The sequence below is a fragment of the Oncorhynchus gorbuscha genome, linkage group LG01, assembly GCF_021184085.1.
Source record: "Oncorhynchus gorbuscha isolate QuinsamMale2020 ecotype Even-year linkage group LG01, OgorEven_v1.0, whole genome shotgun sequence".
NCBI classification, from domain to species: domain Eukaryota; kingdom Metazoa; phylum Chordata; class Actinopteri; order Salmoniformes; family Salmonidae; genus Oncorhynchus; species Oncorhynchus gorbuscha.
This window is the reverse complement of record NC_060173.1, coordinates 20,730,162-20,743,308: the sequence shown is the minus strand read 5'-3', so window position 1 is coordinate 20,743,308 and position 13,147 is coordinate 20,730,162. Positions and strand designations below refer to the sequence as shown.

Genomic DNA, 13,147 nt, shown 5'->3' with positions numbered 1-13,147 from the left:
GGTACACTTCAACTATGACAGACCAAACGAGGGAAAAAATCCAGAAAATTACATTGTGGGATTTTTTATGAATTTATTAGCTAATTATGGTGGAAAATATATATATTTTTATAACATTGGATAAAGTAGAGACCTAGCTGGAAAATGTTATGTCAAACACTGCAGTTGACGAAAATGGAAAGTTATTCTGCTTTGAATGTGGATAAACTTGTAACCCCACTTTTGAGAAAATGGCCCATGAATGTTTTGGTACACCTACTGGAGAGCTTTGTCTACACCCATATAGCATTGTTCACACCTTCTTAAGCCTCACCCATCCCTATGATTCACATGAGGCCAGGTGCTAAAGAGTGAGTAGTGTAGTAGACAACCAGAAATTTCAAGACAAAATGTGTTTAAAACTACAATAAGGAAACTCAAGGTAAAATATATATATATATATATAAAAAATATATATATTTTATTTAAATTGAACCTGGTAAAACCCATTTGAGGTTAACCAGTTGGATTTAGGGGGCGCTATTTTAATTTATGGATGAAAAACGATCCGTTTTAAACAAGATATTTTGTCACGAAAAGATGCACGACTATGCATATAATTGACAGCTTTGGGAAGAAGACACTGACGTTTCCAAAACCGCAAAGATATTGTCTGTGAGTGCCACAGAACTGATGTTACAGGCGAAACCCAGATAAAAATCCAACCAGGAAGTGCCGCATTTCTTGAAACCGCCTCATGCCAATGCCTCCTTATATGGCTGTGAATGAGCTTGCGTTTTCCACGTTTTCCCCAAGGTGTCTACAGCATTGTGACGTCTTTTTAGGCATTTCCCTTTAATGGCTGTATGGGACCATATATGGCATGTGGTCACATGGTGTCTCCTGTGTATATGTTAAAAACACCTTGAGGATGGATACTAAACAACGTTTGCTGTGTTTCTGTCTATTATGTAGCTAATTTTGAAAAAGGTTTGGCGTTTGGTAAACAAATTCAAACACGCGTGCAAGTCCAGCGGAAAGGTCGGAAGAAAATTCCAAAAAGTTATATTACTGGTCGTAGAAACATATCAAACGAAGTATAGGATCAATCTTTAGGATGTTTTTATCATAAGCCTTCAATAATGTCCCAACCGGAGAATTCTTTTGTCTGTAGAAAAGCAATGGAACGCGCACTAACTCATGACCGCACATCACGTGCCCGTGGCTCTCAGGTTTTTGCATGCCATGAGTTCTGTTATACTCACAGACATCATTCAAACTGTTTTTGAAACTTCAGTGTTTTCTATCCAATACTTCTAATAATATGCATATATTAGCATCTGGGACTGTAACCAGCAGTTTACACTGGGCACACTTTTCATCCAAAAGTGAAAATGCTGCCCCCTATCCCAATACTGACTTGCCTAGTTAAATAAATGTAAAAACAAAAAAAGGCAAAACGGGGAAATGGCATCAGTGTCCATAAAATATTACAGAAAAATACACAAATTACTGATGTAATTGAAGATTAGAAACTGCAGTTATCACAAACAGTGTTGTCGATCAGTCTTAAGAATAGACAAGGACAGCAGCGACTGTGAACAAAGACTGTATTGAGTGACTGATCTGGTCAGTAAAGAACATAGATACAAAGGCAGTTGTGTACAAAGCATTGATGGTACAAGTGTGCCAGTGCCTTAGCCTCCTGGTGGAGATAGGGGTCCATTGCACCATAGCATACAAATTCCAGTGATGGGTGAGTGATCCAGCATTTGTAATACATTTTAAAGCTCCATGATAGTGTCCAGAATGTAAGGTACTTGCTGAGCCCTGCATATAGACAATATCACCACAATCCAGCACTGATAGTGCTTTGAACAAGATCCTTTCTGACTAACATTGGAAAGCAAGATGTTTTTCCTGAAATAGAAACCCAATTTAAACTTAAAGTTTGTCCCATGCACAGGATACAGAATATGTAAATGGTAAGTCGCTCTGGATAAGAGCGTCTGCTAAATGACTTAAATGTAAATGTACAGTGAAATGGCTACTTGAATTGTAACAATATCAAAAACTGAAAGTATCCAGATAAGTATTAGATGATGCTTACCCATACACACTTGTCTAAATTGATGGGTCATGTGAAAGAAATGCTATACATCTTCCCCACCAGCCACATCCACCTTAGTGGAGGGGTCACTGTTGTTGTTTAGACGTGTACACCTGTTCATGAAATACAATAGATGGCTGTATTCACCCCCAGACACACCTGGTTAACTTGATGGGTCCTGTAATCATCTGGCAAAGTGGAGTCTTTGTTTTTGACATTTAGCTAGTTAGCTAAACAATAAACCAGGATTATGCCAATTTATGCTACTACCACCAATACAAATTGATTGTCATAGCTGTTGTATGAATCTGCATCTAGTTCAAACTAACCGACTTGGTTCAATGTTAGCTAGCTAGTGAACATTAGGCTATAACTAGCCATGCAAATGGTTTTCTGATAATAATACTACACAGATCATATACATAACGTTAGCGAGCCAGCAAGCTAACATTCGCTAGTTGGTTAACAGTATTCTTTAGCTTGCAATGAAAATTACTTTCTGACATTTGAAACTTATATCTGAATGTAGCTATACTCTTTCTTGTATACATGGATGAACGCTTCACGGCAGACTGGAACCATTAAAAAAAATAAAAAAAATAATAATAACTCCATTTCGTTTGTAGCTACATCTTGTTTAGCCAGCGTTGTCAAGTCATTATGGTTCATACTGACCGTGGCATGTGCAGAAAGTAGCCCATCACAACTTTTTCCAACTGATCTGTCAATAGCGCCTGCTAAATTCAGGGCCTCAATATTGATAAGAAAAGTAGAAACCTCTCGAGGGCTAATCTTATACTGCATCTTTCAAAAAAGACTACAAAGGATTGTCAGCACATTCTGAGCAGCTCACGTTGTAGACAGAAGCATGCTACATAGCAGACCAATCTAAACTTATCTCCCGGCATGTCTTGCCCATCCATTTATCTCAGCCAATCAGGAACCTTCCTGCTAGCCATGTCTATTTCCGTGTCTAAACCATCTAGGCTCTTAATTTTAACCATTTTATTTGTATTTACAGATGGAGTAAAAGTTGGTTAAGGTACATAATATATAATAATATATGCCATTTAGCAGACGCTTTTATCCAAAGCGACTTACAGTCATGTGTGCATACATTCTATGTATGGGTGGTCCCGGGGATCGAACCCACTACCCTGGCGTTACAAGCGCCATGCTCTACCAACTGAGCTACAGAAGGACATGAAATTTTGCGTTTCTGACAAGTGCATTACGATAAATAAAAGTTCAAATGTGCCTTCTGTCACGTGCGACGTATGCCGGTCGGTTATCAAATTTGTATTTGAACAATGCAGTTCAAGAAATAGAGTTGTAGCATTTTTATTTTATTTTAACTTTATTTAACCAGGCAAGTCTGTTAAGAACATATTCTTATTTTCAATGACGGCCTGGGAACAGTGGGTTAACTGCCTGTTCAGGGGCAGAACGACAGATTTGTACCTTGTCAGCTCGGGGGTTTGAACTCGCAACCTTCCGGTTAATAGTCCAACGCTTTAACCACTAGGCTACGCTGCCGCCCTAAGTCTTGTATCATAGCATCCAGGCGAGGGAGTGCTTTGAATGAGTCTCTGTATGTGGAGTAAAGGTGGTCTAGAGTTTAAAATATATATTTCCTCTGGTTGCACATGTGACACGCTGGTAGATATTAGTTAAAACGGATTTAAGCGTGCCTGCATTAATGTCCCCCGGCCACTAGGAACGCAACTTCTGGATGTGCATTTTCTTGTTTGCTTATGGCCTTACACAGCTGAGTGCAGTCGAGTGCCAGCATCATTTGTGGTGGTAGATGGACAGCTACGAATAATATAGATGAGAACTCTCTTGGCAGTTAGTGTGGTCTACAGCTTATAATGAGGTACTTTTTCTCAGGCTAGCAGTACCTCGAGACTTCCTTTAATATTAGACATTGGACCAGCTGTTATTTATATATATATATATAGATAGATAGATCTCCTATATATATAGATAGATAGATAGATAGATAGATCTCCTATATAGTTATATAGATAGATAGATAGATAGATCTCCTATATAGATAGATCTCCTATATATATATATATATCTCACCCCCCCCCCCTCGTCTTACCAGACGTAGCTGTCCTGTCAATGCATGGAAAACCCAGCCAACTGTATATTATCACTATCGCAAAGACTCTGTAAAACATAAGATATTACAGTTTTTAATGTCCTGTTGGTAGGATAGTCTTGAACAGAGTGATTTGGTATGACATTTATTTTTACTGCTGTAATTACGTTGGCAACCAGTTTATAGTAGCAGTAAGGCACCTCAGGGGTTTGTGGTGTATGGCCAATGTACCACTCCGTGTTGCGTCGTGCATAGGAACAGCCCTTAGCCAGGGTATATAGGCCATATCCCACACCCCCTCGGGCCTAATTGCTTCAATAGAATGGATGGTAGAGGTGGGTTACCCAGTTGCCAACATATTCTCACAAGGCACCCTGATCTCCACCCCCTGTATTTCCATATTTTCTACACGCAAATTATGGGAATTTGGGCCTGGTCTAGGAGAAGCAGTACGTACATCCTTTGCGTCAGACTCATTAAAGACAAGATCTTTGTCCAGTTCGAGGTGAGTAATCGCTGTTCTGATATCCAGAAGCTCTTTTCGGTCATAGGAGACTGTAGCAGCAATGTTATGTACAAAATAGGTTAGAAACAATGTGGGAAAAAAAACACAAAATAGCACAGTTGGTTAGGAGACCGTAAAACTGCAGCCATCCTCTCCGGCGCCATTATTGACCGATGTCACGGCCTGTCACGGACACTGACGGCCCGCTTTGAGGATGATAGTGCTACTGACGCAGCCCGTTGCCAAGGACTGTGAGCTCTCCTTCTCCGTGGCCGATGTAAGACATTTAAACGTGCTAACCCTCAGAAGGCTGCCGGCCCAGAGGTCATCCCTAGCTGTGTCCTCAGAGCATGCGCAGACCAGCTGGCTGATGTGTTTACGGACATATTCAATTTGTCCCTATACCGGTCTGCTGTCCCCCACATGCTTCAAGATGGCCAACATTATTCCTGTTCCCAAGAAGGCTAAGGTAACTGAACTAAATTACTATCGCACCGTAGCAGTCACTTTTGTCATCATGAAGTGCTTGGAGAGACCAAGGATCATATCACCTCAACCTTACATTCACCCTAGACTCACTTTAAGTTTCTTATCGCCCCAATAGGTCCACAGACGATGCAATCGCCATCACACTGCACACTGCCCTATTCCATCTGGACAAGAGGAATACCAATGAAAGAATGCTGTTCATTGACTACAGCTCAGCATTCAACACCATAGTAGCTTCCAAGGTTGAGGCCCTGGGTCTCAACCCCGCCCTGTGCAATTGGGTCCAGGACTTTCTGACAGACCGCCCCCAGGTGGTGAGAGTAGGAAACAACATCTCTACTTTGCTGACCCTCAACACTAGGGCCCCACAGGGGTGCGTGCTTAGCCCCCTCCTGTACTCCCTGTTCACCCATGACTACGTGGCAATGCACGCCTACAACTCAATTATCAAGTTTGCAGACGTTTCAACAGTAGAGGCTTGATTACCAACAATGAGACAGCCTACAGGGAGGAGGTGAGGGGACTCTGTGTGGTGTCAGGAAAACAACATCTCACTCAACGTCAACCAAACCAAAGGGGATGATTGTGGAATTCAGGAAACAGCAGAGGGAGCACTCCCCCTATCCACATCGACGGGACAGCAGTGGAGAAGGTGGAACGTTTTAAGTTCCCCGACGTCGATATCACTGACAAACTGAAATGGTCCACGCACACAGACCGTGTGGTCAAGGAGCAACAGTGCTTCTTCAACATCAGGAGGCTGAAGAAATTTGTCCTGTCAACTAAAATTGTCACAAACTTTTACACATGTACAATTGAGCATAAAAAACAACTTCCTCTCTAAGCCATCAGACTTTTAAACAGCTATTACTAACAGCGGCTGCTGCCTACATACAGACATGAAATCATTGTCCACTTTTAATAAACATGTTTACATATCTTGCATCACTCATCTCATGTATGTATGTATACTGTATTTTAAACCATCTACTGCATCTTGCCTATGCTGCTCTGTCATTGCTCATCCATATATTTATGTGTGTATATATTTTTATTCCTTTACCTAGAATTGTGTGTGTTTTAGGAAGTTGTTGTGGAATTGATAGATATTTCTGCACTGTTGGAAGCACACACATTTCACTACACTTTCAATAACATCTGCTAACGATGTGTATGTGACCAGTAAAATTTGATTTGATGTCTGTTCAATTACTTGAATAGTATTTTAGTTTCTTGTGTGAGCTCATCGCATCATTTTCTCTAAAGAGAGAAATCAAGTTAATAACTGTGGGACACTGGCCTGAAGGGAGTTGTAGTTTTCATGAATCAAATATTTAACCTACATTGAACAAAAAAATATAAACGCACCATGTAAAGTGTAGGCCCTATGTGTCATGAGCTGAAACAAAATATCCCAGAAATGTTCCATATTCACAAAAAGCTAATTTCTGTCATTTTGTGCACAAATTTGTTTACATCTCTGTGAGTGAGCATTTCTCCTTTGCCGAGGTAATCCATCCACCTGACAGGTGTGGCATATCAAGAAGCTGATTAAACAGCATGATCACTACACAGGTGCACCTTGTGCTGGGGACAATTAAAGGCCACTTTAAAATGTGCAGGTTTGTCACACAACACAATGCCACAGATGTCTGAAGTTTTAATGGAGTGTGCAATTGGCACGCTGACTGCTGGAATGTCCACCAGAGATGATGCCAGAGAATTGAATGTTAACTTCTCTGCCATAAGCTGACTCCAACGTCGTTTTAGAGAAATTTCCAGTGCGTCCACCCGGCCTCACAACTGCAGACCACTTGTAACTACGCCAGCCCAGGACCTCAACATCTGGCTTCTTCACCTACGGGATCGTCTATTGGAGAGGGGGTGCAGAGGAGTATTTATGTCTGTAATAAATCCCTTTTGTTTGTAAAACTCATTTTGAGTGGCTGGGCCTGCCTCCGCAGCGGGTGGGCCGATTCCCTCCCCGGCCTACCCATGGCTGCGCCCCTGTCCAGTCATGTGAAATCCATAGATTAGGGCCTGATGAATTTATTCAAATTGACTGATTTCCTTTATATGAACTGTATCTCAGTAAAATCTTTATTGCACATGGCGGCGGTTATACACTGCTCAAAAAGATAAAGGGAACACTTAAACAACACAATGTAACTCCAAGTCAATCACACTTCTGTGAAATCAAACTGTTCACTTAGGAAGCAACACTGATTGACAATAAATTTCACATGCTGTTGTGCAAATGGAATAGACAACAGGTGGAAATTATAGGCAATAAAGGAGTGGTTCTACAGGTGGTGACCACAGACCACTTCTCAGTTCCTATGCTTCCTGGCTGATGTTTTGGTCACTTTTGAATGCTGGCGGTGCTTTCACTCTAGTGGTAGCATGAGACGGAGTCTACAAGCCTCACAAGTGGCTCAGGTAGTGCAGCTCATCCAGGATGGAACATCAATGCGAGCTGTGGCAAGAAGGTTTGCTGTGTCTGTCAGCGTAGTGTCCAGAGCATGGAGGCGCTACCAGGAGACAGGCCAGTACATCAGGAGACGTGGAGGAGGGCAACAACCCAGCAGCAGGACCGCTACCTCCGCCTTGGTGCAAGGAGGAGCACTGCCAGAGCCCTGCAAAATGACCTCCAGCAGGCCACAAATGTGCATGTGTCTGCTCAAACGGTCATAAACAGACTCCATGAGAGTGGTATGAGGGCCCGACGTCCACAGGTGGGGGTTGTGCTTACAGGCCAACACCGTGCAGGACTTTTGGCATTTGCCAGAGAACACCAAGATTGGTAAATTCGCCACTGGCTCCCTGTGCTCTACACAGATGAAAGCAGGTTCTCACTGAGCACGTGACAGTCTGGAGACGCCGTAGAGAACGTTCTGCTGCCTGCAACATCCTCCAGCATGACCGGTTTGGCGGTGGGTCAGTCATGGTGTGGGGTGGCATTTCTTTGGGGGGCCGCACAGCCCTCCATGTGCTCGCCAGAGGTAGCCTGACTGCCATTAGGTACCGAGATGAGATCCTCAGACCCCTTGTGAGACCATGTGCTGGTGCGGTTTGCCCTGGGTTCCTCCTAATGCAAGACAATGCTAGACCTCATGTGCCTGGAGTGTGTCAGCAGTTCCTGCAAAAGGAAGGCATTGATGCTATGGACCGCCCGTTCCCCAGACCTGAATCCAATTGAGCACATCTGGGACATCATGTCTCGCTCCATCCACCAACGCCACGTTGCACCACAGACTGTCCAGGAGTTGGCGGATGCTTTAGTCCAGGTCTGGGAGGAGATCCCTCAGGAGACCATCCACCACCTCATCAGGAGCATACCCAGGCGTTGTAGGGAGGTCATACAGGCACGTGGAGGCCACACGCACTGCTGAGCCTAATTTTGACTTGTTTTAAGGACATTACATCAAAGTTGGATCAGCCTGTAGTGTGGTTTTCCACTTTAATTTTGAGTGTGACCCTCCATGGGTGGATAAATTTGATTTCCATTGATAATTTTTGTGTGATTTTGTTGTCAACACATTCAACTATGTAAAGAAAAAAGTATTTAATAAGAATATTTCATTCATTCAGATCTAGGATGTGTTATTTTAGTGTTCCCTTTATTTTTTTGAGCAGTGTATATATTATTCCTTCGGTATAGTTCAGTGCAGAAATATGTTAATGAACTACAATGACCATAATCCATTGCACTTGTTCTTTCCGCCTCTAACAGAGATGGATACATTTTCTTTACGCCTGCTACTTTCATCCAGACTGGATGAGAGCGGAATGTACACAAGGAGGAGAGAGTGGGATAGACAGTTTGTGAAAGTATGCCTTATTTACTTTGAAGAACTAGTCAAATGATTGTCATAACTTTAAGGAATGAAAAATGGAAAAGTCGTCAAATAAAAACTTGATTTTTTACACAACTGACATTTCATAGTCTTCTTTTTTTTGTATTGATGTCTACCCAATTTGGACAATGGAATATTTTCATGTTTTGACAATTTAATTGAACTTTTTGCCTTTGGTAATGTCAATTAAAAAGCTCACATTTGTGTCATTTTGTTTCATAATTCATTTAATGTTTTAAAAATGACCAAAACCCAAATTGAAAACGGTGATATTTTTTATTTAAAAAATAAATATATATTTTTTATTATGGAACCAAAATTTTGTCAGCTTCAAAAACCACTAATCGCTCAATTTAATTTTCCCAACAATTTTTGAAAGAAAGATTTATTTCACTTCCCGTGGGTTTGAAGTTTACATATACTAAGTTGACTGTGCCTTTTAAACAGCTTGGGAAAATTAAAGAAATTGATGCTATGGCTTTAGATGCTTCTGATAGGCTAATTGACATCATTTGAGTCATTTGGAGGTGTACCTGTGGATGTATTCCAAGGCCTACCTTCAAACACAGTGCCGCTCTGCTTTGACATCATGGGAAAATCAAAATAAATCAGCCAAGACCTCAGAAAAACAAATGTAGACCTTCACAAGTCTGGTTCATCCTTGGGAGCAATTTCCAAATGCCTGAAGGTACCATGTTCATCTGTACAAACAATAGTACGCAAGTATAAACACCATGGGACCACACAGCCGTCATACCGCTGAGGAATCAGACGTGTTCTGTCTCCTAGAGAATGTACTTTGGTGCAAAAAGTGCAAATCAATCCCAGAACAACAGCAAGGGACCTTGTGAAGATTCTAGAGGAAGCGGATACAAAACTATCTATATCCACAGTAAAACAAGTCCTATATCGACATAACCTAGGCCGCTCAGCAAGGAAGAATCCACTGCTCCAAAACCGCCATAAAAAAGCCAGACTATGTTTTGCACCTGCACATGGGGACAAAGATCATACTTTTTGGAGAAATGTCCTCTGGTCTGATGAAACAATAGTAGAACTGTTTGGCCATAATGACCATCGTTATGTTTAGAGGAAAAATGGGGACGCTTGCAAGCCGAAGAACACCATCCCAACCGTGAAGCACGGGTGTGGCAGCATCATGTTGTGAGGGTGCTTTGCTGCAGGAGGGATTGGTGCACTTCACAAAATAGATGGCATCATGAGGTAGGAAAATTATATGGATATATTGAAGCAATATCTCAAGACGTCAGTCAAGAAGTTAAAGCTTGGTCACACGTGGGTTTTCCAAATGGATTTGGCCCCAAGCATACTTCCAAAGTTGTGGCAAAATGGCTTAAGGACAACAAAGTCAAGGTATTGGAGTGGCCATCACAAAGCCCTGACCCCAATCCCATAGAAAATTTGTGGGCAGAACTGAAAAGGCGTGTGCGAGCCAGGAGGCCTACAAATCTGACTCTGTTACACCAGCTCTGTCAGGAGGAATGGGCCAAAATTCCCCCAACTTATTGTGGGAAGCTTGTGGAAGGCTACACAAAACATTTGACCGAAGTTAAACAATTTAAAGTCAATGCTACCAAATACTAATTGAGTGTAGGTAAACTTGTGACCCACTGGGAATGTGATGAAAGGAAAGCTGAAATCATTCTCTCTACTATTATTCTGACGTTTCACATTCTTAAAATAAAGTGGTGATCCTAACTGTCCTAAGACAGGGAATTTTTGCTAGGATTTAAATGTCAGGAATTGTGAAAAACGGAGTTTAAATGTATTTGGTGTATGTGAACTTCCGACTTCAACTGTAAATTCTTCAAACTCTTGGCATTCTATCAACCATAATTTTTTCATTAAAAAAAATGTAACTAGGCAAGTCAGTTCAAAACAAATTCTTATTTACATTGACGGCCAAACCTGGACGACGCAATTGTGCACCAACCTATGGGACTCCCAATCACGGCCGGATGTGATACAGCCTGGATTCGAACCAGGGACTGTAGCGACTCCTCTTGCACTGAGATGCAGTGTCTTAGACCACGCCGCCAATCGGGAGCCCAAAGCCTCATGATGGAGTCACCTGGAATGCATTTCAATTAACAGGTGTGCCTTAAGATAATTTATGGAATTTCTTTCCTCAACGCGTTTGAGCAAATCAGTGATGTTGTGACAATAGTTACGATAGTCCATATTATTGCAAGAACAGCTCAAAACACTTTTTTTGGTTACTACATGATTCCATATGTGTTATTTCATAGTTTTGATGTCTTCACTCTTATTCTACAATGTAGAAAATAGTACAAATAAAGAAACACTTGATGTGTAGGTGTTCTAAAACTTTTGACCCTAGTGTATGTTATTGTGGTTTCTGGCACCCCAGTTCCAGGCCCTCCCAAGGTTGTGAGCTTCCCTTCTCCCAGGCTCTTCATATTGAATTATTCTTTAGATCTATTAGAATCTGTCTAATTTTCCACCATGATCAATAGGTTTTTAAATTGGTCATTTGAAATGTGCTCAAGCAGCTTAATGAACTCTGCTCTTTTAAAGAATCAGCCCAGCCAGCTCTGGCATGTTTCTGTTGCACCACCAACCAGTCCTGAGTAGCTCTCTGATTTTTTAAAAATCCCATAGCAGAAACATCCAACTTATCCTGTTTTTAAAGCACTCTCTCTCCCTCCCCCCCGTTTTTCATCCTACTGATGGTTGACTCCTAGCTTCATTGCTTCTCCACAGCCAAGAGGTGTGGAGGCTGACCCCCCCCAGTGACCCCAGCACTTAGATGGGTTTTACCTAGAGAGAGGCAGCAATCTGCAGGCTGTGGCTGCACAATTAAATGGGCCTCCTCACCCTTCAGTTAATTCTGGACTGTCACTGTGCTTTTTCTTTGGGGAGGTTTGTTGGTGGAGGGGAGATGTGTTTTATGCAGAGAATTTAGAAGTAAATTCTGTAGATGGAGACAGAAGGGAGTGGTGGGGAGGTCAGCTGCAGGCGGATGACTTTTTAAGTGGAATAGCCAATTCTGAAGGGTGGCTTTGCATCCTAGGAAAGTGGGAAGAAAGGTTAAGTAGAATGGAGACTTGGCTGATAGAGCCATTTGCATTAGTGTTTTTTGCCCTCAGCCTCCCTAGTCTCTGCCCAGCCTCTGCTCTGTAGCTGAGGGCCTTTGGGTATCCCGGTGAGAGAGCAAGCATGCTGGGTAACAGTGGAGGAGAGGGGGGTCGGTCTGTACGGTGGCCTTAGGCTCCTGCTGCCGTCTCTTCTTGGCTCTTTCAGGGCCTTTAGAGTTTGCTCTCCTGGTTACTGCCGCTTCATAAACCCTCAATAGTGGCCACACAATGTCAGGCAGGAGAGGGGTCAGGGTTGAACTTGAACCTCGCATCCATCGCTGGCAGAAAGGACTCCTCTGAGAACCTGTGAGCTAGTCCCCCCCTCCCCCCAGCAACTCAATCACCCTAACCAGTCCCTACACACAGCCTATCTAGTATGGTTGTTTGTCATGATCAAGCGTACTCGACTCGAGGTGAAATACTACCTGATTCTGGTCCCCTATGGCTCTGACAATTTACTAGTTCCAATATCCACACTTCAACGAAGTTTTGCTACGAGAGCTCCTGTTTCATTGAAAATGTCAAGCGGTGTCTTGGAAACCCTACATTCTCATCACCTCCTACCGTTTTACTCCAGGGCATCCGTATCACTTTGGAATCACACAGCTTTTTTTTTACGTGCCTACCTGTGACTAATACCAACCATAAAATGTTATATGCTGACTTTAAAACAAATATTTTTGCGTACCTTAAAAAGAGGATCTCCATATAACTCACTGGCTGATCTCTTCTCCCTTCTGTGTGGTAGGAGCTGGAAGAGGCGCTACAGAAGCAGGACATAGACTTTCTGGCTGACCTCCTCGTCTCACTGCTGCAAGGATGCTACCAGCGCACAGACATCACGTAAGTAGTACCCCCGGCCTTCCCACATCCTTTATTAAATTTGTATTATTTTAATATTGACTAGGTCTACCTTTTTTCGCTCACTAGCACACAGCAGCATTTACCTTTACATTTACCTTTACAACTCAATGTTGGTCT

At 42.4% G+C, this 13,147-nt stretch overlaps 1 protein-coding gene across 5 annotated transcripts in view; it reads left to right on the top strand.

The window, feature by feature from the left end:
- Nucleotides 1-13,147, top strand: part of LOC124034511 (cat eye syndrome critical region protein 2-like) — a 48,487-nt gene that overhangs the window by 9,733 nt on the left and 25,607 nt on the right. For all 5 annotated transcript variants that reach the window (XR_006838579.1, XM_046347837.1, XM_046347829.1 and 2 more), the window contains exon 2: nt 12,915-13,009. Coding sequence is in view for 4 of the 5 variants with exons in the window: in XM_046347837.1 (XP_046203793.1) it covers nt 12,915-13,009 (95 nt within the window). In the remaining variant the exon portion in view is untranslated. The remainder of the gene's footprint in view (nt 1-12,914; nt 13,010-13,147) is intronic.